Source organism: Mobula birostris, chromosome 13 (assembly GCF_030028105.1).
Source record: "Mobula birostris isolate sMobBir1 chromosome 13, sMobBir1.hap1, whole genome shotgun sequence".
Lineage (NCBI taxonomy): Eukaryota > Metazoa > Chordata > Chondrichthyes > Myliobatiformes > Myliobatidae > Mobula > Mobula birostris.
This window is the reverse complement of record NC_092382.1, coordinates 83447495-83470374: the sequence shown is the minus strand read 5'-3', so window position 1 is coordinate 83470374 and position 22880 is coordinate 83447495. Positions and strand designations below refer to the sequence as shown.

Genomic DNA, 22880 nt, shown 5'->3' with positions numbered 1-22880 from the left:
GGCTGAATCAATGCTATTAAAATGATTATTTTACCTAAGTTTTTATATTTATTTCAAACGATACCAATTTTTATTCCTAAATCCTTTTTTGATACTATTGATTCTAAAATTTCCTCTTACATATGGCAAAACAAAAGTCCCAGATTACGTAAAAAATACTTCCAGAAATCCAAGAAAGAGGGTGGTTTGGCATTGTCCAACCTAAGATTTTATTATTGGGCAATTAATATTCGATATTTAATATTTTGGACGCAAGATTGGAATACAACTCCAAGCCCACATTGGGTAAACCTTGAAGGCCACTCCGTACAAGGGTTCTCTTTAGCTTCCATTTTAGGAACTTCACTTCCTTTTCTACCATCTAAATTGAATAAACAAATGTTTAACCCTATAATTAAACATACATTGAGAATATGGTTTCAATTTCGTAAATTTTTTGGCCTGAATGAATTTATGTTATCAAGTCCTATTGTATCTAATTTCTTTTTTCAACCCTCAGTTTTGGACCAAGCCTTTTTGATATGGAAAACGAAAGGTATAATACGCTTTTGTGACTTATTTCTGGATAGCTGTTTTATATCTTTTGAGCAGTTATCTAAGAAATTTGATTTGCTTAGATTCCATTTTCTTAGATACTTACAAATAAGAAATGTTTTAAATACTACGTTGCCTACCTTTCCGACTTCAAATCCTACTGATATTATTGATAAAATTTTAGGTTTAAATCCTTTTCAGAAGGGATTAGTAGCTATTATCTATGATATAGTTATGAAATTACAGCCAGGTATATCTGATAAAATTAAAAATGAATGGGAAAGAGAACTTCAACTTTGTCTACCTATAGAGAAAAGGGATAAAATTTTTCAATTAGTTAGCACTTCTTCTATACATAATACATAAACATACATTAACACAATTTAAAGTAGTACATAGAGCCCATATGTCCAAAGATAAATTAGCCCATTTTCATTCCCATATAAACCCTACTTGTGATAGATGTCACTCTGAGATGGCTTCTTTAATTCATATGTTTTGGTCCTGTCCTCTTTTGGAAAAATATTGGAAAGATATTTTTGATATTATTTCTACAGTTCTATGTTTTGATTTAAAACCCCACCCTATTACGGCAATTTTTGGATTGCCAATGTTAGAACATAGATGTTTGTCTTCTTCAGCCTGTCGGGTGATAGCATTTGTTACGTTAATGGCCAGATGGTCTATTTTGTTGAACTGGAAGGAAACCAATGCTCCTACTACATTCCAATGGTTCGCTCAAACTATATTAAGTTTAAATTTAGAAAAAATTAGAAGTGATATTTTTGATCCTTCGGTTAAATTTGAAGAAACTTGGAAACCTTATATGCAACATTTTCATATGATGTAATTTGACCTTTCTGAATTTTTTTTTATTAACTTAAATTATATGAATAGAGGAGCGGAGTTGATGACATTACTGAACGTGTCTGATTCAAGATACAGGTGTCCCCCGCTTTTCGAACGTCCGCTTTACGAAACCTCACTGTTACGAAAGACCTACATTAGTACCCTATTTTCGCTTTCAGAAGGTGTTTTCACTGTTACGAAAAAAAATTCAGCGCGCAAAAAAATCAGTGCACGATAAAAGGCAGCGCGCCCCGAGCAGCTGCTCTCCCCTGGATTCTCGCCGGCATTGCTTAAACACGAGCCTGTGAGCAGCTGTTTGCAAGATGAGTTCTATGGTATCGGAAAAGCCTGAAAGAACTCGTAAGGGTGTTACATACGGTAAAACTAGACATAATTAAGCGTTTTGATCGTGGTGAATGAAATAAGGACAACGTGAGTTTGGCTTGTGGAAGTTGACAAAGATGATGTTGAAGACGTTTTGGCATCCCATCACCAAGAACTGACAAATGAAGAGCTGATACAATTGGAAGAAAAAAGGATAACAGTTGAAACCGAATGAGTAATGATAAAGTACAACTTTAATTTTGAAAGGGTACGTCGGTTTAGGGGATATTTGCAGGATGGTTTGAGTCCTTATTAAAGAACTGTGTGATAGAAAAATACACAAGGCTCAGCAGTCAAGCAAGCCTCCACATCAGCCACAGCAGACGACGAACCTTGATCTTCGACATCGAGGCAGGCAGTCATAGGAGAAGATGTGCTGCCTGCTCTAATGGAAACAGGCAACGAGATGACACCCCAGTGTCCCACCACCCCAACCCCCAGGCCACCGACAGATACCGACTCATGGAAAATGCAACGGTAGCCGGGAGGCACACAGCACATCTTTAAGAAAAAAGCCGAAATAAACATGCTAATTAATTAGGTGCCGACGACACGTAATTGTCGGCCCAGATCAGAGACGACGCAATCGGAAATTGGCACTGATCTGGGCCGACAATTACGGATGGCACCTAATTAATTAGCAAGTTTGTTTTGGCTTTTTTCTTAAAGATATGCTGTGTACCTCCTGGCTACCGCTGGACCCCTGCGTTCTTCGCGGCAATGTATCGCTCAGCGGCCTGGAGGGTGGGGGGGGGGGGGCCACTGCACCACCCAAACTCCAACGACTCAGTCTAACACCATCATCAGTCTGCTCGGCGCTGAACCAATTCTGGTAAGTGATACTACACTGTACATACATTATTTCTACTTTATATAGGCTGTGTATTTATCATATCATTCCTGCTTTTACTATATGTTACTATTATTTTAGGTTTTATGTGTTATATGGCATGATTTGGTAGGTTATTTTTGGGTCTGCGAACGCTCACAAAATTTTCCCATATAAATAAACGGTAATTGCTTCTTCGCTTTACAACATCTCGGCTTGTGAACCATTTCATAGGAACGCTCTACCTTCGGATGGCGGGGCAAACCTGTACTGGTCTAGCTCTGTTCCTTTTTGTTTTTTTTCTTTTTCTTTTGGGTTTTTTTTCTTTTTTTCTTTATGACTAATTTCATTATGAGTTTGGAAGTCTATTATACCTATGTTACTTAAATCCTTTTTGTATATGCTTATTAAGATTATTCCAATCTCTTTGTATGAACTTTGTTACTGTGTTTATAATTTTGAAAATTAATAAAAAGATTTAAAAAGAAAAGAAAATCATCGAGGCAGCGAAACGACAATACAGGCACAACTCTCCAGCAAGAACACACGCCGCAAGGTCTGTACACCACTGCAGACTTAAAAGCTAAGCGCAGTGGTGTTGCCAACATTGCTGCCTCTCTCCCAGAGCAGCTAGATCTTTTTTACGCTCGGTTTGATATCGCCAACACTGAACCTCCGAGGAGAGCCTCCAAAGCGACCTGCACCTTGGTTATCTCTGAGGCTGAAGTTCACAGGTGTTTCCAATGAGTGGACAGTTGCAAGACTGCGGGACCAGACGGCATCCCGGGGCAGGTACTCAGGATGTGCACGGCAGAACTGGCAGGTGTGTTTACAGATATTTTTTATCTCTCCCTCTCCCAGTGTAGAATGTCCTCCTGCTTCAAATCATCCCCCATTGTCCCTACCTAAAAGACCAAGGTAACATGTCTACTGACGTCCGGTGGCACTCACCTCAATAATAAGCAAATGCTTTGAGAGCCCGGTCAAGGACTACATCTGAAGCTTGCTACTACCCACACTGGACCCTCCACAATTCATCTACCGACACAACCGATCAAAAGATGATGCAATAACCACAGCTCTACACACAGTCCTTACACATCTGGAGAAGAATGATGCTTATGTCCTTGAACCTCAGTTCAGCATTCAACACCATCATTCCCTCCAGGCTTGACAAGAAGCTCAGAGTCCTTACCTTGTGCAGCTGGATCGCGAACTTCCCGTCAGATTGCCGGCAGGTGGTAAGAGTGGGCTCCCTCACCTCTGACCCTAAACACAGATGCCCCTCAGGGCTGTGTCCTAATCCCCCTCCTTTACTGTCTGTATACCCATGACTGTGCTGCCACCCACAGCTGCAATCTTTTGGTGACACTACATTGATTAGTCTAAACTCAAATAATAAAAAGGCAGCCTATAGAGAAGTCATCACCCTGACCTGGTTGTGGACGACAGGAGGAATGGAGACAGGCTGACTCTTATTGACATCAATGGATCTGGGGTTGAGAGAGTGAACAGATTTAAGTTCCTCAGCACACACATCACCGAGAATCTCACGTGGTCTGTACTTACCGGCTGTGTGGTGAAAAAGGCACAACAGAACCCCTTTCACCTCAGATGATTGAGGAAGTTCGGGAGGGGTCTCCAAATCCTAAGGACTTTCTGCAGGGGCACAATTGAGAGTATTCTGACTGTCTGCATCACTGCCTGGTATGGGAACTGTACTTCCCTCAATTGTAGGACCCTGCAGAGAGTGGTGTGGACCGCCCAGTGGATTTGAAGTTGTGAACTTCCCAGTATTCAGGTCATTTACAGAGACAGGAGTGTAAAAAGGGCCCAAAGGATCATTGGGGACACAAGTCACTCCAACCACAAACTGTTCCAGGTGCAACCATCCGGGAAGCGGTACCGCAGCATAAAAGTCAGGACCAACAGGCTCCGTGACAGCTTCTTCCACCAGGCCATCAGACTGATTAATTCTCTTTCTACAATTGTATACATATATACACGCTCACCACACACACCATACTGTAATTGTGCAGACAATTTTCCCAATATTTGTCAGTGATATTAAAACCTGATTCTGAGAACTTTTATCTGACTGTTCTGTAATTTTTTTTTAGATCTCTTATTCTTCTTCCTCATAGTGTCCTAGTTTGGGTTAATCTAAGTGCACTCGAGTGCACATGGTATTTTCTAAAAATTGCTATTTAAGTTCTTATTTTTTTTTCCCCATATTTTCCAGATCTGTTTCAGACCAGGATATTATACCAAAAGACTTATCAATATGGGCATAGGGAGTGTTTAGTACCTTTGTTATAGTTTTACTGTTCAGCTCTGTTTGGCAGATTTTCTTGAGCCTTGAAGTAAATTGTGTTGAAAGATTTTCTTTTATCACACGATGATCTCTTTTCTTTGCTTGTAGATATCCTAAATATATGTTTCACATTCATCCTTCGGTTGTATTGCATCCTGATGCTCTGTTTTATATTCTACTGGTTCTATTGCATATTCCTTTATGTTATTTTTCTGTACTTTTCAAGTCTACAGTTCATGTTTTTTTCTTGGGAAGTTAGTGCCATTATTTGAATTGATTGTTTTAGCTTTACTGATGCAAGAGTAACTAATTTCAAATCATTCCTGTATAGCTGTGACAAGGTATAATTAGTTTTTTTTGTTCTGATTTGATACCCGATTGTTGTCCACTTCACTAAATTACAGTGGGTTTAAAGCCAGACTCTGGAAAATGGCTCCATTTATTTTGATAATGGTGTTTGCTCCTTTGTGGTTGTTAATGGGGAGATTATTGTACGTCACTGTCTCATTAGATGTTGCAGAGATTGCATGCATCTTGTATGTATTAGGAACTTCTCTTAACCTTGCAAGAGATAGAATGAAATGGTTTTTGATAGGCAATATAACATTGAAAGAATTCTGCTTTCCCCAGGGCTTGCTATAGAATTACGTAATCTATTATCAGTTGTTCCTTAAATCCGTTCATACCCTAACGGTATCTTTCCACTCTTCTGTCAGCATATTGTGGTTATCTAAGTGAGTGGTCATTAGCTATGAGATGCACGATGCTACAATTTTATATATAAGGTTGCAGAGTGGTGGTGGGGGAAGGGGAGACGGGAGTCGACTCCAGCCCTGAACTCCAGGCCAGGTCTTTATGTGCTGCTGTTGTGACTCCCGTCTCCCCTTCTCCCACCACCACTCCGCAGCCCCGTCTTCCTCAGATCCCACCGTCAACTCCTGGGCCCTCGGAGGCTCCATCTTCCTCTCACCCCAACCCTCCCCTCTCCATTGACACCCCCAGCCTCCCCCCTCCCCCCTCTGATCCCAGCTCTCATCCGTGCCGGGTCTTTACCATCCCCTCCGACCTTCAACTGTCGGAGGCAGAACGCTCTGTTCTCAGTAAGGGCCTCACCTTTGTCCCCCTTCGCCCACACCTCAGCGAGTTCCGTGTTCGCCACGATGCGGAACTTTTCTTCCGCCGTCTCCGTCTCCGAGCCTACTTCTTCAGCAAGACTCTTCCACTCCCACCGATGACCCCTTCTCCCGTCTTCAAACCTCCTCCTCTTCATGGACACCCCGCTCTGGTCTTCTGCCTGCTCTGGATCTCTTTATTGCTAACTGCCGATGGGACATCAACCATCTCGACTTCACCGCACCTTGTCCCCATTCCGACCTCACTCCTTCCGAACGCTCTGCTGTCCACTCCCTCCGCACTAATCCTAACCTTATTATTAAACCCGCCGATAAGGGGGGTGCTGTTGTAGTCTGGCGTACTGACCTCTACCTTGCCGAGGCACAGCGACAACTCGCAGATACCTCCTCTTATTTACCCCTCAATCATGACCCCACTAAGGAGCACCAGGCCATTGTCTCCCATACCATCACCGACTTTATCCGCTCAGGGGATCTCCCATCCACTGCTCCCAACCTTATAGTTCCCACACCCCGCACTTCCCGTTTCTACCTCCTACCCAAGATCCACAAACCTGCCTGTCCTGGCCGACCTATTGTCTCAGCTTGCTCCTGCCCCACCGAACTCATTTCTGCATACCTCGACACTGTTTTATCACCCCTTGTTCAATCCCTTCCTACCTATGTTCGTGACACTTCTCACGCTCTTAAACTTTTCGATGATTTTAAGTTCCCTGGCCCCCACCACTTCATTTTCACCATGGATGTCCAGTCTCTATATACTTCCATCCCCCATCAGGCAGGTCTCAATGCTCTCCGCTTCTTCTTGGATTCCAGACCTAATCAGTTCCCCTCTACCACCACTCTGCTCCGTCTAGCGGAATTAGTCCTTACTCTTAATAATTTCTCCTTTGGCTCCTCCCACTTCCTCCAAACTAAAGGTGTAGCTATGGGCACTCGTATGGGTCCTAGCTATGCCTGCCTTTTTGTTGGGTTTGTGGAACAATCTATGTTCCGTGACTATTCTGGTATCTGTCCTCCACTTTTCCTTCGCTACATCGACGACTGCATTGGCGCTGCTTCCTGCACGCATGCTGAGCTCGTTGACTTCATTAACTTTGCCTCCAACTTTCACCCTGCCCTCAAGTTTACCTGGTCCATTTCCGACACCTCCCTCCCCTTTCTAGATCTCTCTGTCTCTACCTCTGGAGACAGCTTATCCACTGATGTCTGCTATAAGCCTACTGACTCTCACAGCTATCTGGACTATTCCTCTTCTCACCCTGTCTCTTGCAAAAATGCCATCCCCTTTTCGCAATTCCTCCGTCTCCGCTGCATCTCCTGTCAGGATGAGGCTTTTCATTCTGAGACGAGGGAGATGTCCTCCTTTTTTAAAGAAAGGGGCTTCCCTTCCTCCACCATCAACTCTGCTCTCAAACGCATCTCCCCTATTTCACGCACATCTGCTCTCACTCCATCCTTCTGCCACCCCACTAGGAATAGGGTTCCCCTGGTCCTCACCTACCACCCCACCAGCCTCTGGGCCCAACATATTATTCTCCGTAACTTCCGCCACCTCCAACGGGATCCCACCACTAAGCACATCTTTCCCTCCCCGCCCTCTCTGCTTTCCGCAGGGATCACTCCCTACGCAACTCCCTTGTCCATTCGTCCCCCCCATCCCTCCCCACTGATCTCCCTACTGGCACTTATCCTTCTAAGTGGAACAAGTGCTACACATGCCCTTACACTTCCTCCCTCTCTACCATTCAGGGCCCCAGACAGTCCTTCCAGGTGAGGCGACACTTCACCTGTGAGTCGGCTGGGGTGATATACTGCGTCCGGTGCTCCCGATGTGGCCTTCTATATATTGGCGAGACCCGACACAGACTAGGAGACCGCTTTGCTGAACACCTACGCTCTGTTCGCCAGAGAAAGCAGGATCTCCCAGTGGCCACACATTTTAATTCTACATCCCATTCCCATTCTGACATGTCTATCCACGGCCTCCTCTACTGTAAAGATGAAGCCACACTCAGGTTGGAGGAACAACACCTTATATTCCGTCTGGGTAGCCTCCAACCTGATGGCATGAACATTGATTTCTCAAACTTCTGCTAATGCCCCACCTTCCCCTCGTACCCCATCCATTATTTATTTATATACACACATTCTTTCTCTCACTCTCCTTTTTCTCCCTCTGTCCCTCTGAATATACCCCTTGCCCATCCTCTGGGTTTTCCCCCCTCCCCCTTTTCCTTCTCCCTGGGCCTCCTGTCCCATGATTCTCTCATATCCCTTTTGCCAATCACCTGTCCAGCTCTTCGCTCCATCCCTCCCGCTCCTGTCTTCTCCTATCATTTTGGATCTCCCCCTGCCCCTCCCACTTCCAAATCTCTTACTAACTTTTCCTTCAGTTCATCCTGACGAAGGGTCTCGGCTCGAAACATCGACTGTACCTCTTCCTAGAGATGCTGCCTGGCCTGCTGCGTTCGCCAGCAACTTTGATGTGTGTTTCTTGCTAACTTGATTGAGTTCTTCCAGGTGTGATAGATGAAATTACACATTGATATTGTCTACTTGGATATTAGTCAGGTGTTGACAACGTCCCACATGGGAGGCTTATACAGAAAATTAACATGCTTGGGAACTGTGGTGAATTGTCCTGGCTGGCGGGGACTCACACTGGGAGAAATTTCTTCCACTGGCGGGTGGTGAATCTGTGAAATTATTGTCATAGACAGCTGATGAAGACAAGTCATTGGGTATATTTAAAATGTTCCTGATTAGGAAAATGGTCAACGTTTACTGGGAGAAGGCTGCATAATGGGGTTGAGAGGAATTGTGGAGCAAATTCACTGAGTCGAATGGTTTAATTCTGTTCCTAAGTCTTAGGGTGCATCAGGAGTATTGTATTCACTTCTGATTGTCCAGCTCTAGCAATGATTGGAGAGGGTGCAGAACAGTTTCATCAAGACGTTGCCTGGATTCGGTGGCATGTGAGACAAGTGAAGTTTGATAGACTTAGTTTCTTTACTCTGGGGTTAGAATAGAGATCTGACAGAGGTGTACAAGTTTGAGAGATAAGAGTTTGGGTAGATGGCCTGTATTTTGTTTTTTTTCCCACATATGACTGGTGTCTAATACCAGAGGGCATTTGGTTAAGGTGAGATGGGGTAAATTTACAGCACTTGTGGGTAGCTTTTCACAGAGTGGTGCGTGCCTGGAATTCACTGCCTGGGTCGTGTCGGAGGCAACTATGATATATATTGTCCTGGATATAAATGAATGTCCAAGAAATGGAAGGATATGGTCAATAATACAGGAGAGGATAACAATTTTTTTTTTCCCCAGATATATAAAGAGTAAGGAAAATGGAAAGTGTTGATATAGGACCACTGAAAAATGATGTCTATGCAGTAATGGGTGAAACGGAAATGCCAGGCAATCTCTATGGAAGTCACTAGCGGAATTACAAAATGAAAAGAGCATCCGTGAACAGAATTGAATGGACTGCAAGTACGAAGGAGGTGCTTCAGGATCTGAAAGGTCTGAAGATAGAAAAGTCACCTGGACTGAATGATACAGTGTATCAGGAGCCTGCCTGGGGTGTGTGGGGATTCCCAGAGCAGCAGGGCCTGGAGTGAAGGCTTCAGCAAAATCAACAGCTGGATTAGTGGGAAAAATTTATTCTCTGAATTGTAACCTAAATCCATAGACCAGCAAGTGATTTATGGTAAATGTTCATTACCAGGTTCTGCCAAGTCAGTGTAACATTTGAGATGTGGTTTGAACTTAGCATTTCATCACTCACCTATCAGATGAGTGGGTAACTCAGATAAGCCTTGGGCGATGTTCATGTATTCCCATGGACCAGGACCTGTTTAAATCAAAAATACGTCAATGAAAACAGAGCTAAAGTAATTTAAACTGTTTATTTCAATATGGCTTTGTGTTCACTGCGTGTTTTTTAACGTACCGAGCTCCTGTATTTCCTTCAATATTCTGTCCAACTTTGGTAACTCAGTCCTCCACGTCACAAAGGATTCCCACATCGCCCTCCGGGCCCTGGAGCCTTTGCCCATCACCAAACGGAGGAAGAGTGTGGAACTCTCTGTCCGGTTTCCCTTCTCTGTCAGTTCAGTGACTTTCTATAAAAGGAAACAATGAATTTATTGTGGAGCAGACAGACAGACATGGAGAATGTGGAGGAAAATATCTGTTCATGGCCCCAGTAGCTTCAGAACTGATGCAGTCACTGGGCTGCTGCCTCATCCTCCCTGTGTTCAGTCATTAACAGAGAAACAGTAACTGAAGGAAATTTTAAATGAATAGTGTGAAAGAATAAAGATTTACTGACACCCTGCAGTCGATGCAACGTGCTTAATTTCCTCAATCCGTCAATGTGCAACATTACATCAAAAAGATGTAACAAAAAGAATGGAAAGATTGAGATTGAGAGAGTGAAAAATGGATGGTGGGCATCACTGAATCGTGACTGAAAGAAGATCCTAGTTGGGTGTTTACATCCAAGGATAAATATTTAATCGAAAGGATAGGCAGGTAGGTGAAGGATTGCATTGACTCTGTTGTCATAAAAGGAAAAGTACTTAGAAAGAGGTAATATCGGATTGGATGATGTAGATGTTAAGAAAACGCATAGGTAAAATGAACCTGATGGAAATTATGTACAGGCCTCTTAACAGTAGCTAGGATGTGGGCTACTAATTCCAATGGGAGAGAGAAGAGGCATGTAAAAAGGTCAATGTTAAAACAGTCATGGGGAATCTCAATATGCAGGTAGATTTTGGAAAATCAGGTCAGTGCTGAATCCCAAGTGAAGGAATGTATAGAATGCCTATGAGATGGCTTTTTGAGAGAAGGTTATGGTTGAGCCCACTATAGGAAAGGTGGATCTGGATTCTGTGTTGTGTATTAAACCAGATTTGATTAGGGAACTTAAGATAAATAAACCCTTAAGAGGCAGTGATCATAAAATAATAGAACTCACGCTACGGTTTGAAAGGGAGAAGGGAAAGTTAGATGTGTCAATGTTACAATGGAATAAAGGAATTACAGAGGCATGAGAGATGAGCTGGGCAAAAATAAACTTGAAAATGGCACTAGCAAGGACAATGGCAGAGTAGGAATGGCTGCAGTTTCTGGAGAAATTTGGAAGGCACCGGATAGATAATCCCAAAGATGAAAAATTATTCCAAAGGATGGTGGACAGTGTCTGACGAGGAAGTCATTGCAGCACAAAAGCAAAGGAGAGGGCATAGAGTATAGCAAAATATCATGGAAAGCTGGAGGACTGGGAAGCTTTTACTAACCAACAGAAGGCAACTAAAAAAACCACAAGTAGAGAAGATATGAAATATGAAGGTAATCTAGCTAATAATGTAAAAGAGCTCACCAAAAGGTTCGCCTGATATATATGCTCTTTTAGGACAACCTATTGATTTTTGGGGTCATGAGATAACAGCTTTGTGCGTGGTAGTTCATGTCTAACCAATCTTAAAGCTTTTCCAGGAAGATACCAGGGAACTTGATGAATGGATGGAAGTGGGTGTTGTCTACATGAACCTCAGCACGGCATTTGACAAGGCACCACAAAGGAGGCTGGGCAAGAAAGTTCAGCTGCTCAGCAGTCAAGGTAAACTGGTAAATTGGAAAATTGGATTGGACAATGGCTTTCTGGAAGACGACAGAGAGTGGTTATAGACCATTACATCTCTGACTGGGAGTTTATAACTCGTGCGGTGCCACAGGGATCGGTGCTGGGTCCATTGTTGATTGTCATCTATATCGATGATCTGGATGAAAATGTGGTTATCTCGATCAGCAAATTTGCGGATGACGTCAAGAGTGAGGACGTGTAGCGGACAGTGAGGAAGACTACCAAAGCTTGCAGTGGTGTCTAAAGCAGCTGAGAAATGCGCTGAAAAATGGCAGATGCAATTTAATGCAGGCAAGTGCAACGTGTTGCACTTTGGAAGGGTCAATCTTATACAGTGACCGATAGGGCACTGAGGAGTGTGGTAGAACAAAGTGATCTGGGAATACAGATCCATAATCCATTAAAAGTGGCAGCAAAGGTAGACAGATCAGAAAGAAAGTATTTGTCACACAAGCCATAAATGAAAATATTGAGTACAGGAGGTGAGTTATGATGTTGAACGTGTATAAGACGTTGGTGAGGCTTAATTTTGAGTACTGTGTGCAGTTCCAGTCACCTACTAATAGTACAGATGTAAAGAAGGTTGAAAAAATACAGAGAAAATTTACAAGGATTTTTCCAGCACTGGAAGATCTGAGTTAGAAGAAAGAATTGAACAGGTTAGGTCTTCATGCCTTCAAACAGGGAAGACTGAGGGGATTTGATAGAGATATACAAATTACGAGAGGGAAAGATAGGGTAAATGCAGGCAGGCATTTTGCACTGAGGTTCAGGGGTACAACAACAAGAGGTCAGTAAAGGATGCAAGGTGAAAAGTTCAAGGGGCACGTGAGGGGAAACTTCACTCAGAGGGTGGTGAGTGTGTGGAACAAGCAAGTGGTACAAGCGGTTAACAGAAGTCTGGATAGATACATGAATGATAAGGGTATAGAGCACCATGACCCAGTGCAGGTCAATGGGAATAGACGTTTTAAATAATCCGGCATGGAATAGATGGGCCAGAGGGCCTGTTTCTGTGCTGTACTTTTCTATGACTCTGACAAGTCAGCTACTCATTGTTCAGGAACTCAGATGGAGACCAGACCAGCTGTGGTTGGCAGGTTTCCCTCCTGCAAGTACCGCAGTGAAGCCAGATGGCCCAATTTTAATATTCATCCTGGATTAGTGAGCTGAGGTGAATTTGACCGACGATCCCGATAAGATGTGAAATTAGTTTTAGACTGAATGTCTGTTCAACGGTCCAGATATGCAGCCACTGCTCGTATATCACACTGATAAATACAGCAGGCGTGAGAGGAAAAGGTGACACTGAACCTGTCGTTCCCAGTGCTCCCCACCTTAACAGCTGAAACCAGATCTGCGAGAGACAAGCTTGAGCTAAAAGTCTCCACTGTCATGTACAACTCCTAGAACGTGCAGCAGATTAATATTGATCACTATTCCCTCTGATACCAGCAGTTTGGTGACAATACACTAAATACACTCACCTCATTTTCTTCTCTACTGAAGTGTCCCTCCTTTGTCAACATCCAACCGAGTCTTTCAACCTTTTCTTCAATCGCTTGTTCCAGTCTGTCCCTGTAGAACTTTGTCAGCTGGTACAGTCGATATTCACCCCCCTGCGCCAGGAGGTCAGAGATCGTAAACGCTGGCGCTGTGAATATAAAAAGAGAATGTAGACACAAACTCAAATATCGCTTGTCTCCACCGCTCTCACCCAACTTAAACCAATCATGTCTTGAACCTCAGTATTCACCTGCCTTCAGCTGGAAACAGAGATTTTATCCTAATCTCTGACACTGGCCTTAAAACCGACCCAACACCGCTCTGGGCATTATGTTACCAGAAGGACCACATTTACGAGAAACCTGTCTCTCCCACCATCCCACCCACTCACCTATTTCAGTTTAAGATGGGCAATAAATGTTCGGACTGTCAATAATTGTCACTTCCCAGAGATACTCCCTACATCCTGGTGAATACATTTCCCGTCATTCACCTCCTGGAAATATTCCTTTATCTGGAACACTGCATTTCCTCCAATACACAGCCTGGAAAACAGAGCAGGTAGTACATGCCTAGTAGTGGGTTAACAGGTGCCTCAGTAAGCCAGTTGTACCACACCCATACATTTCCCCTCTCTAGTAACCCTCCAACAAGGCCTCACATTTACCCTCCTCCCTGCCGCATTCTGTGAACACATCATGCTCATATTTCACTCACCTGCTCCTGGTTGGGGACTTGACAATTCCGTGTTTAATGAGTCTCCGAGCTGACAGACAGTCGCCTCACTTGTACCGGTTCCAGGGTCCCGATCAGTGTTCCTGACGTCACTGTCTCTGGGCTGATAGACAGTCGCCTCACTTGTACCGGTTCCAGGGTCCGGATCGGTGTCTCTGACGTCACTGTCTCTGGGCTGACTTTGCTCTCCCTCCTCTGCGGCCGGACCACATTCTATTGGGACATTGCTCTCAATCTGACCCTGCTTTGGTACCTTGCTCCCCGTGTCCCGATCATCTTTCCTTGGTGAGCTGCCTGGTAAAAACCTCTTGAGTACTTTCCGTACATGATTTAATTTCCCACCTGAAATATGTGATGAATTGCAGGTTATACTAGAGTGATTTAGAACTGAGAAGAACTGATTGACAATGGGTGTCTGCAATGGAGCCGAGACTCTGGCTGACCTGATTTGGACTGGGACTGTGCTGGTGAATGTGAACCACACTTCTTGCTAGCTGACCCTCCCGATAAGCTGCTGACCAGACACATCCACTCCCAGAAAACAAACGGGGTAGACACAGTAATACTGATCTCCAATACACAGTAGTTGAACGCACTGATGACCAGGACATCTTAGTGGAACCAGGAGATATCACTGCAATTATCTTCCACAAGCTAAAATCTCCTAGGGCCACTTATTGTCCAGACATCTGTGTCACACACAGACCAGCAACGGGATTACACATGGTCCGATCTGCTGGATCACACTTTCTCCAATCGCCTTGTCACATGATGTCCAGTCCCCTTGGTCACTGACTGACCATTGGCTTAAGATGCACATTGTCAGGTCTCCTGGGTCACAGACTGACCATTACCTTGAGATCTATGCTGTCCAATGCCCTGGTTCCCTTTCTATCCTCTGCAGGATGATCGTCATGTAACAATTTTGCAGGTCATTGGCAAAGTCTCCCTTAGAGAGCTCTGTGTGTAGTATCAGTTGCTAATCTATAGGATGGAAATGATTATGCTGGAAAGAGTGTAGTGGAGAATGACCAGTATGGTACTGGACTAGGGTGTTGGGTTTTCTGTTATGTGGATCGGCTGGGACAGTTTGCCCTGGAGCACAGGAGCTTGAAGGGTGACTTCACTCAATTACATAAAATAATCAAGGGTGCAGATACAGTTGATGGTCACAGTCTATTTCCCAGGGTAGGGGAGTCTCGGACTCGAGGGAAGAGATTTGAAAGGGACCAAAGGGGCATTTCTGTATGTGCAGGGTGATGGGTATAAATTACGTGCAGCCAGATGAGCCTGCTAACACTAATAAAATTACATTTTTAAGAAGATGTTGCTGGAAAAAGGATAGAAGTCAACTCCGAGGATAATTTGAGGAAAAACTGCATGAAATGGGGCAAGCTCGAACATTTAGATCAGCATGAATTAGTTGGGCCAAAGGACCCGTTTCCAGGCTATAATCTCTGTTTTATTCCAGCTGGAATCACAGAGTTGAGCACAATCACAATGCCTACGGGAGACAAAGACAGTTGGTTATTGGTTATACTGGGTTTCCCATCAGAGATCCTGGGAATTTAAATCCAGGTAGCAGATCATCTCCATAGGGAAATATTCAGAAATCATGTTCGCTATTTGTCCACAGCCCAGGCATTCATTGGGGTATTAAAAATCTGAAGCAGACCACATGTTTATCGACAGTGAGCTGAGCATCTGAAGCTCAGCTTTTCCCAACACCGACAATGTTCTCGGCTCAGCTACAGAAAACAGATTTTGGAAACTCCCCTCCTCACCATTGCGCAGCAGACAAGGAAACCAGGGGATTGATACCTGTTCTTCCAAAATCTGAAATGTTGTGTTATCACACAATCTCTCATATCCTGGAAATCAGGCATTGAGCTTTTAGAATAAAAGCTGGAGATGTCTTACACATCAGGGCCTGTCTGGATGTGAAACAGACCCTGATCCTGGACATTTACATAACCCACAAGACTGCTGTGACATTCCTGTCTGTGTTTCACTCACAACCAGCTGATTCAGGACCTCCTGGTCCTTTCACTTAACTTAAGCTTTGCAAGGTGAGTGGAGTGATTTGACCATTATCGGTGTCAGGTCCCTGCACTGGAACTGTTAGATTATCAATTACTCAAGGCCGCTTTACCAGTGGGATCAATGACCCTGACGAAACTTCTCTGTGCCCTGTTAGCACCTGTGTAAGTTTCTTCATCTGATCTACTGTGGACAAACACAACAGAAGTTTAATTATAAATATCCCAGTGAACATACCTGTAGCCATTCTGATTCTGACTAACAATTGTTGATTGTCGTCTTCTTGCTTACATTTTGGTCCCGGTGCAGAAAAGCTCCGCCTGCTGGTGATGCCCTGAATTACACACAACAAGCAGACAGTGAGTCAGGGAGAGTAAAATTACCTTGCAAATGTGACAGTATCGCCATCTGCTGTATCAGAGCAACATTCCAAACATTCCTCGTTGCCATCAACTTAAACACTATGTCTGTATGTCTATCCAGTGATACCTAACACATCCTACTGATAGAGACACAGAGCAATACAGCAGATACAGACGCTCAGTCCGACAAGAAAATGCTGACGATATTGCCCACAGAGATGGTCCTAATTTCCTGTGTTCCATTTCCTTCTTGGCATTTTCATTCCATCTACACATCACAACTGCTTCTGGAATTATACAATTGTGCCTGCCTCGTCCACTTCCTCTGGCAGTTGTATCAACATCATCACCAACCTCTGCATGAAACCATTGCTGATTGTGTCGGTTTTGCAATCTATTTACTACTCCTCTGCACATTTAGATCCCCTATAAGCTATGATAATCTTCATCATTAGCACCATCTACTAATTTTGTGTCATCTGCAAGCTTACTAGTCAAGTCTTGTGCATTCGCATCCAGATCATTGCTATCAAATAGGAAGAAACCTTCAGCCACCACTCTTCGCTTGCTGCTTTCAAGGTAATGTTTGAATCCATCTAACTTTCTCTCTCTGTACCGCATGGGGCCTTATCTTCCAGACCAAGCTGTCATGTGGCATCTTGTCAAAGGCTTTACTGTAGTCCAATGTACAACATCCACTCACCCACCCTCATTGACAACCATCTTCAAACATCTTAAAAATGTATTGTTGAACACAACTTTCCATGCACAATGCCATGGTCACTCCTGATCAGACTCAGCAGATCCAAATGTTGGTAGATATTCTGTGTGTGACTGGTCCACATTGTGGAAAATTTTCTCTGTCATCTCCCCTTCCATTCTCTCTACTCATCAACAAATAGCCAAAGTGGCAACCTATAGTAAGATATTGTTTCTCCAAATGCTCAAAATTTCCTTTCCAAGCGTTTTCCGATGACTGATGTAACACTCACTGGATTTTCCCTTTTCCCTTTATAGAATGATGGAACAAAAGATGCCATCCTCCAATCCTGTGTTACTGCTTCTCTGGCCGGAGAGGACACAAAGATCATTGTCAATACCTCTGAAAACTCCTTACTTCCTGTCGTAATGTGCTGTACATTGGGAGCTTCATCAACACCTCTTTCTTAACATTGCTGTGCTCCTATGCTAACGTCACAATCACAGTCTATCTCATTGGTAACTTTGAAGCAAAGCATTCATTAAGCACCTCACCTATCACCTCATTCCATCTTTGCTCATGAGCAGTCCTACCCTCAATCCTTCTGTACTTCACCCATCTGGTGAAACGCCATGGGGCCTTCCTTAATCCTACTCACCAAGAATGTCAAGTCCCCTTTGAACTCTCAATCCCTTCTTAATCTCCTTGCTGGCTACATTATAATTCTCCAGAGCCTTGCTTGAATGTTGCTTCCTAAAACTGAATAATACTTCATTTTTCCTAAAGGTCCGCATCTCTTGTGAACCATGGTTCGTTTATATGAACATTCTTTCCCTGTCTGTGGGACGAATCTATCCAGAACCCCATATCAGTGTTCCAGAAACAACTTCCCAGTTCCATTGTGCAATGCCCTGACAAAATGTTTTTTCCAGTTTATCCTCCCAAGTTGCTATGACTACCATTGTAATTATCCATCATTAAATACTGTCCCATATCATCTGCTACCATCCTTGTCCATGATCATTATAAAAGTTGGGGTGTTGTGGTCACCCATCTGACCAGCATCATTGCCTAGTACTAAACACAGTATGGCATCTTCTCCAGTTGGCCCATCCACAGACTATGACAGGAATCATTCCTGGACACACAACACAATCTGCCCCATTGACACACTTTGAAATGACAATTCTGTTGGAATACTTTATCCTGCTTGGTTATTTCTTCAAAGGAGAATTGGTTGATATTGTGCACCCGGATTTTCAGAAGGTGTTTGACAAGGTGCCACACATGAGGCTCCTTAACAAGCTATGAGCCCATGGTGTTGCAGGAAAGATCCAAATATGGATAAGGCAGTGGCTGATTGGCAGGAGGAAAAAAAGGAGATACGGGCAGCCTTCACTGACTGACCCCCGGTTGCTAGTGGTGCTGGGACCGATTTGTATATGCCAATGATTTGGATGATGGAAATGAAGGCTTTGAATGAAGAAAGGCCTTGATCGAGTGGATGTGGAAAGGATGTTTCCTATATTGGATGAGTTTATAGACTGGCCTCAGAAGAGGGGCATCCTCTTAGAAAGGAGATGAGGGGTTTTTTTTTGGCCGGAGAGTGGTGAATCTGAGGAATTCTTTGCCACAGGCAGCCGTGGATATTTAAGGCAGAGGTTGCTAGATCCTTGACTGGTCAGGGCATGAAGGGATACAGGGAGAAGGAAGGAGACTGGGACTGAGAAAATTGGAACAGCCATGATAAAATTGAAGAGCAGATGTGTTGGGCCCAATGCTGCTCCAATAACTTATGGATTTAGGTGGGGCGCCAGAGTGATGTCACATGTGGGTGAGAGCTGTTTAATGGATGTTTTAAATTTCAGCAGGACAACGAAGGAAACAACGGGTTTCATCACTGAATCCAATGTTTTGTGATTTAAAGTCCCCTGCCAGGTGCCCTGCTCTACCATGTTGTCCGTAGAGTGGGCAGTGTGACCTATCTCTCGAGCTGGGTCACAAAGCCCCAATGTTTCTGAGGAGGACTTTCCAGAGTGATCTGGTCTGGGGTGGTTCAGTCAGTGCAGTGTCTCGTTGTTTAGTATTTTCAGAAACAACAGTTTTACTAATATACACCGGAATTGCCAGCAGGGTAAAGACATGTTCATATCAGTTAACTGAAGACCTCTCGTCCCTGTGGTCCTTGTCTCCCGGCAATCTAAACACCCCAACAGTGTAGGTACCCCTTCATCTAAAAATGAGTGAATCATTCAGTTAGCTGATCCCTGAGAGGAATTATATTTGTTGGTGGTTAAAGTTGGTCCAGATTTGGCTGGATGGAGTTAATGCAGAGTTCGGGGGTGTCACAGTGAAAGAACCGAACAGCCAGATCCTCTACGTTGTCACTCCAACCTCCGGCCACTGGTGGCGCCGTGGGGACCTCCTGCAAATCACAGCACAGGGCCAACCCCAGCTGTTGCTGGCGGATCTCCTGGTTGGGCAGCGATGAGGAAGGGAATGATCTCGGGTTTGTGTAAATCGAGGGGCGGATGCAGTGGGAAAGGGCCAGGACGGAGCCAGCCAGCTGGACAGTCTGGGCCGGGGATGTAGGATCAGTTCGTTCTGGCTCCCCAAGCTGTAAGAGTGGATTTGTTTATGTGTATGGGTGTGGGATAAATGGTGGGAAAGTTGTGGGGCTACTGGCAAGGTGGAGGGAGGTTGGGGATGTGGGTTATCGGACACAGTGTGACCCGGGAGGATGGGTCCTTGGCCAGATTAAGTTGTAAACAAGGGAGGATCTGGTCCATTGTGTCAGGCAGCTTTCTGGAAGCAACAAATCTCCCTTTATATCACTGTCTAATCTTGCTGCTAACATTGTGTTTGTCACAGAGCCCAGAGTCTGGGAACAGCAAGATGGTAGGAAGCAGATGGTGATGATGGGAGGCTGTTTATTGGAGTCAAGGCCCGTGCCTCGTGGAGTTCCCCAGGGTTACACCCATTGCTACTTGTCATCTATGTCAATAATCTGGTTGATAATGTACAGGGTATGGATCGTGAGTGTGCAACAAGTAATTTCAAACAATTACTTCTTTTTGAAAGATGGTAAATATAAACAGCCCTCTTTCCCTCTCCACACTCAGAACCGACCAAAAGCTACTTCAGAAGATGCAAGTTCTTCAAATGAGCAAACACTGAGGGAACGTGTGTGAGTTTAAAGAGCTGGGATACTGACAGTACATTACCAGACCTGGAGTGATTGCAACTGGGTCTGACAGATGCATAACTTGTATTTCTGGGCACATTCAGTCTCACCACAACTATTCCCTGCCTTACTCTGTACAGTTATGTAATGTCTAAAGGACCAGTGTTTGAGTAAATGAGACTCACCAAACTTTCTCCTGATGAATCACTGGATTCTCCGAGTCAGATGGGTTCTCTCCAGTTGATGCTCTCAATCCTCAGGCTGGTTCACTTGTTGCTGTTCCCTCGTCTTCAGTCGTGGTTTGCTTCCAGTTGGGGTTTTTCTTCCAATAAATCTCTCAACGCAGGTCTAACTTTAACATGAAAGATAATGAAGTACGTTAACAATACAAAGGAGAACAAATATTTCTGCTCACTGAAATCTAAACATTGAAGACAAATATAATGATCTCAGTGAACAAATCTGTAATTGTCCCTGACACCTCACAAAACCTGATAAGGAATAGGAAGGAGTCATCATTCAGTCATGGTAAGACATGAGATGTAGGAACAGAATAAGGTGATTCGATCCATCGAGTCTGCTCCACCACTCAACCATGGCGGAGATTTATTCCAACACCGTATTCTTGCCTTCCTCCTGTAACCCTGAAGCTACTTAGCAATCACAAATATATTAATCTCTGTCATAAATATACCCAACTAACAGTCTCAACCAACCTCTGTGGCAACAAATTCCACAGATCAGCCATCTTTTGGCTGAAGAAATTTTTCTCATCTCAGTTTTAAAGGGAAGCATCTTTATTCTGAGTGTGTTGTCAGATCACAGACTCTCCGTCGAATGGAAACATCTTCTCCATGTCCACTGTATCCAGGCTTTTCAGCATTCAGTAGGTTTACTTAACCACCTCCCCTTTCACCACCCCGCCTGACCTCCATTGAGCACAGCCCCATAACCATCAAATGCTCCTCATTCATAAAGCCGATCATTCCTGAGATTATTCATGTGAATCTTGTTAGCAACAACTACACTGAACACATTCCCAAGTATAACAGACAATCAGGAAATGTAAACCATTCCAGTGTGAATGTAATAAAAATAAACTGGAATCACCAGAATCACTCAACAGGTAAGGAACTGCTGTGGGCAGAGCAACAAATTTAACGATTCAGGTTCACAATCTTTTGTCAGAATGGGTTCACAATTTCCCATTTTTAGTGCAGATCTCCAGCAACTTGAATTTCTGTTTGATTTCCACTGCCTGACAGACAGGTGACAGCAAGGAGGAATTTCCAAACACAGTTCAAACACTGAACCCCCAGGTCTATTTTGACTGGTGCTGTGACGCCAAACCAAGTTATCAGATGATTGAAGCTAATGAGAGAGATAAGGGAGACAATGGAGAAACGTTCAAAATGTTAATGAGAGAGGAGAGAGACATTAACAGAAAAGAGACACAATTCAGAATATTGACAGACCGGTTGCTATGAACCTGAACTGTTTGAAGTTTGATGGACAGGCGATACCTCTGCAGGGGTATAAAAAGAACAGGTTCGCTAAGGCACAGGACACACCACGAGATCATGAGATAACGAGACCCTGGAAGAGCGGTGTGCCCCCATAAGTTGGTGGGAGATTTGGAGGTCTGATCGCGGGAACCGACCATAGACTCACAGGGTGTAAATGTACGATCGGTGGGAGCCTGGTGTGAATGTCCGCACTTGCCTGGGTGCCGGGATCACCACGGAAGAACGGTCGTATCCGGAACGGAGCGGTCACAGTCGGTGACCACAGCGGGATAGAAGACATAAAAGGGTCTGCTCGAAACCAACTGCGAAGAACATCAAAGGTCTGCCTGAATCAAATTTGCATCCCCCCCCTTCTCTCTCTCTCTCCAACGGCACAACAGCGATTACTGCGAACTGCACTAAGCTCAACTGAACTCTGCGCCACTTAAGACTGATCATTTTACCCCTAGACTGCGATAGAGCTTGGTTTGATTCCTATTACCCTAATTCTGTGTACATGTGTGTATTATCATTGCTAACCTGTTGCATTTATGTCCTTACGATTAGAGTACTGTGTTACTTATTTCTTTAAAACTTTATTAGTTCCTAGTAACCCAGACTCCAATGAGTGGTCCAATTCTGCTGGTTTGGCAACCCAGTTACAGGGTACGTAACGGTACAAACACAGAACAGCCCATTTAATCACAGCCTCTCCTCGTGAGGGATGGAATACAAACTCATTCTCTCCTCAGATTAACAGCCATTGCTTCCAAAGGAACTCCAGAGACAAACATCTGATCCCAGGCCAGGAATATTCACTCAACACCTCATAAACCCTGGCAGCTTGATCCCCAGGTCCATTTTACTTTGATCTAAAACTGTGATATCCCAGGACCCAACCTCACAGAGTCACACAGCTGAATCTGCCACTTACCCACCCTGAGAGTCTCACACATCGTTCCCGCATCTCACACTGGGTGGTGCAATCCGGGATTTCCCCACAACCAATGTCCAGCTGCTCGAAATTTCTGCTTCATTGCAGCAGGATGAACATCCAGCCCCACCTGTAGAAGCACTAACCAAAGTCAAAGCCAAAACACCAACAGTTCCATATCACAGGATTATTGTCCAAGCACCAACTCTCCC

The 22880-nt window shown here is 44.2% G+C and overlaps 1 protein-coding gene across 1 annotated transcript in view; it reads right to left on the bottom strand.

Moving 5' to 3' along the window:
- The window catches only part of LOC140207068 (NACHT, LRR and PYD domains-containing protein 3-like), a 37297-nt gene that overhangs the window by 12965 nt on the left and 1452 nt on the right, over positions 1-22880 (bottom strand). The window contains exons 2-7 of the mRNA XM_072275387.1: positions 20415-20581; positions 16221-16317; positions 13926-14285; positions 13190-13356; positions 10002-10173; positions 9837-9902 (exon numbers count right to left, since the gene is read on the bottom strand). Of these exons, the coding sequence (XP_072131488.1) occupies positions 9837-9902; positions 10002-10173; positions 13190-13356; positions 13926-14285; positions 16221-16230 (775 nt within the window). The 5' untranslated portion in view covers positions 16231-16317; positions 20415-20581. The remainder of the gene's footprint in view (positions 1-9836; positions 9903-10001; positions 10174-13189; positions 13357-13925; positions 14286-16220; positions 16318-20414; positions 20582-22880) is intronic.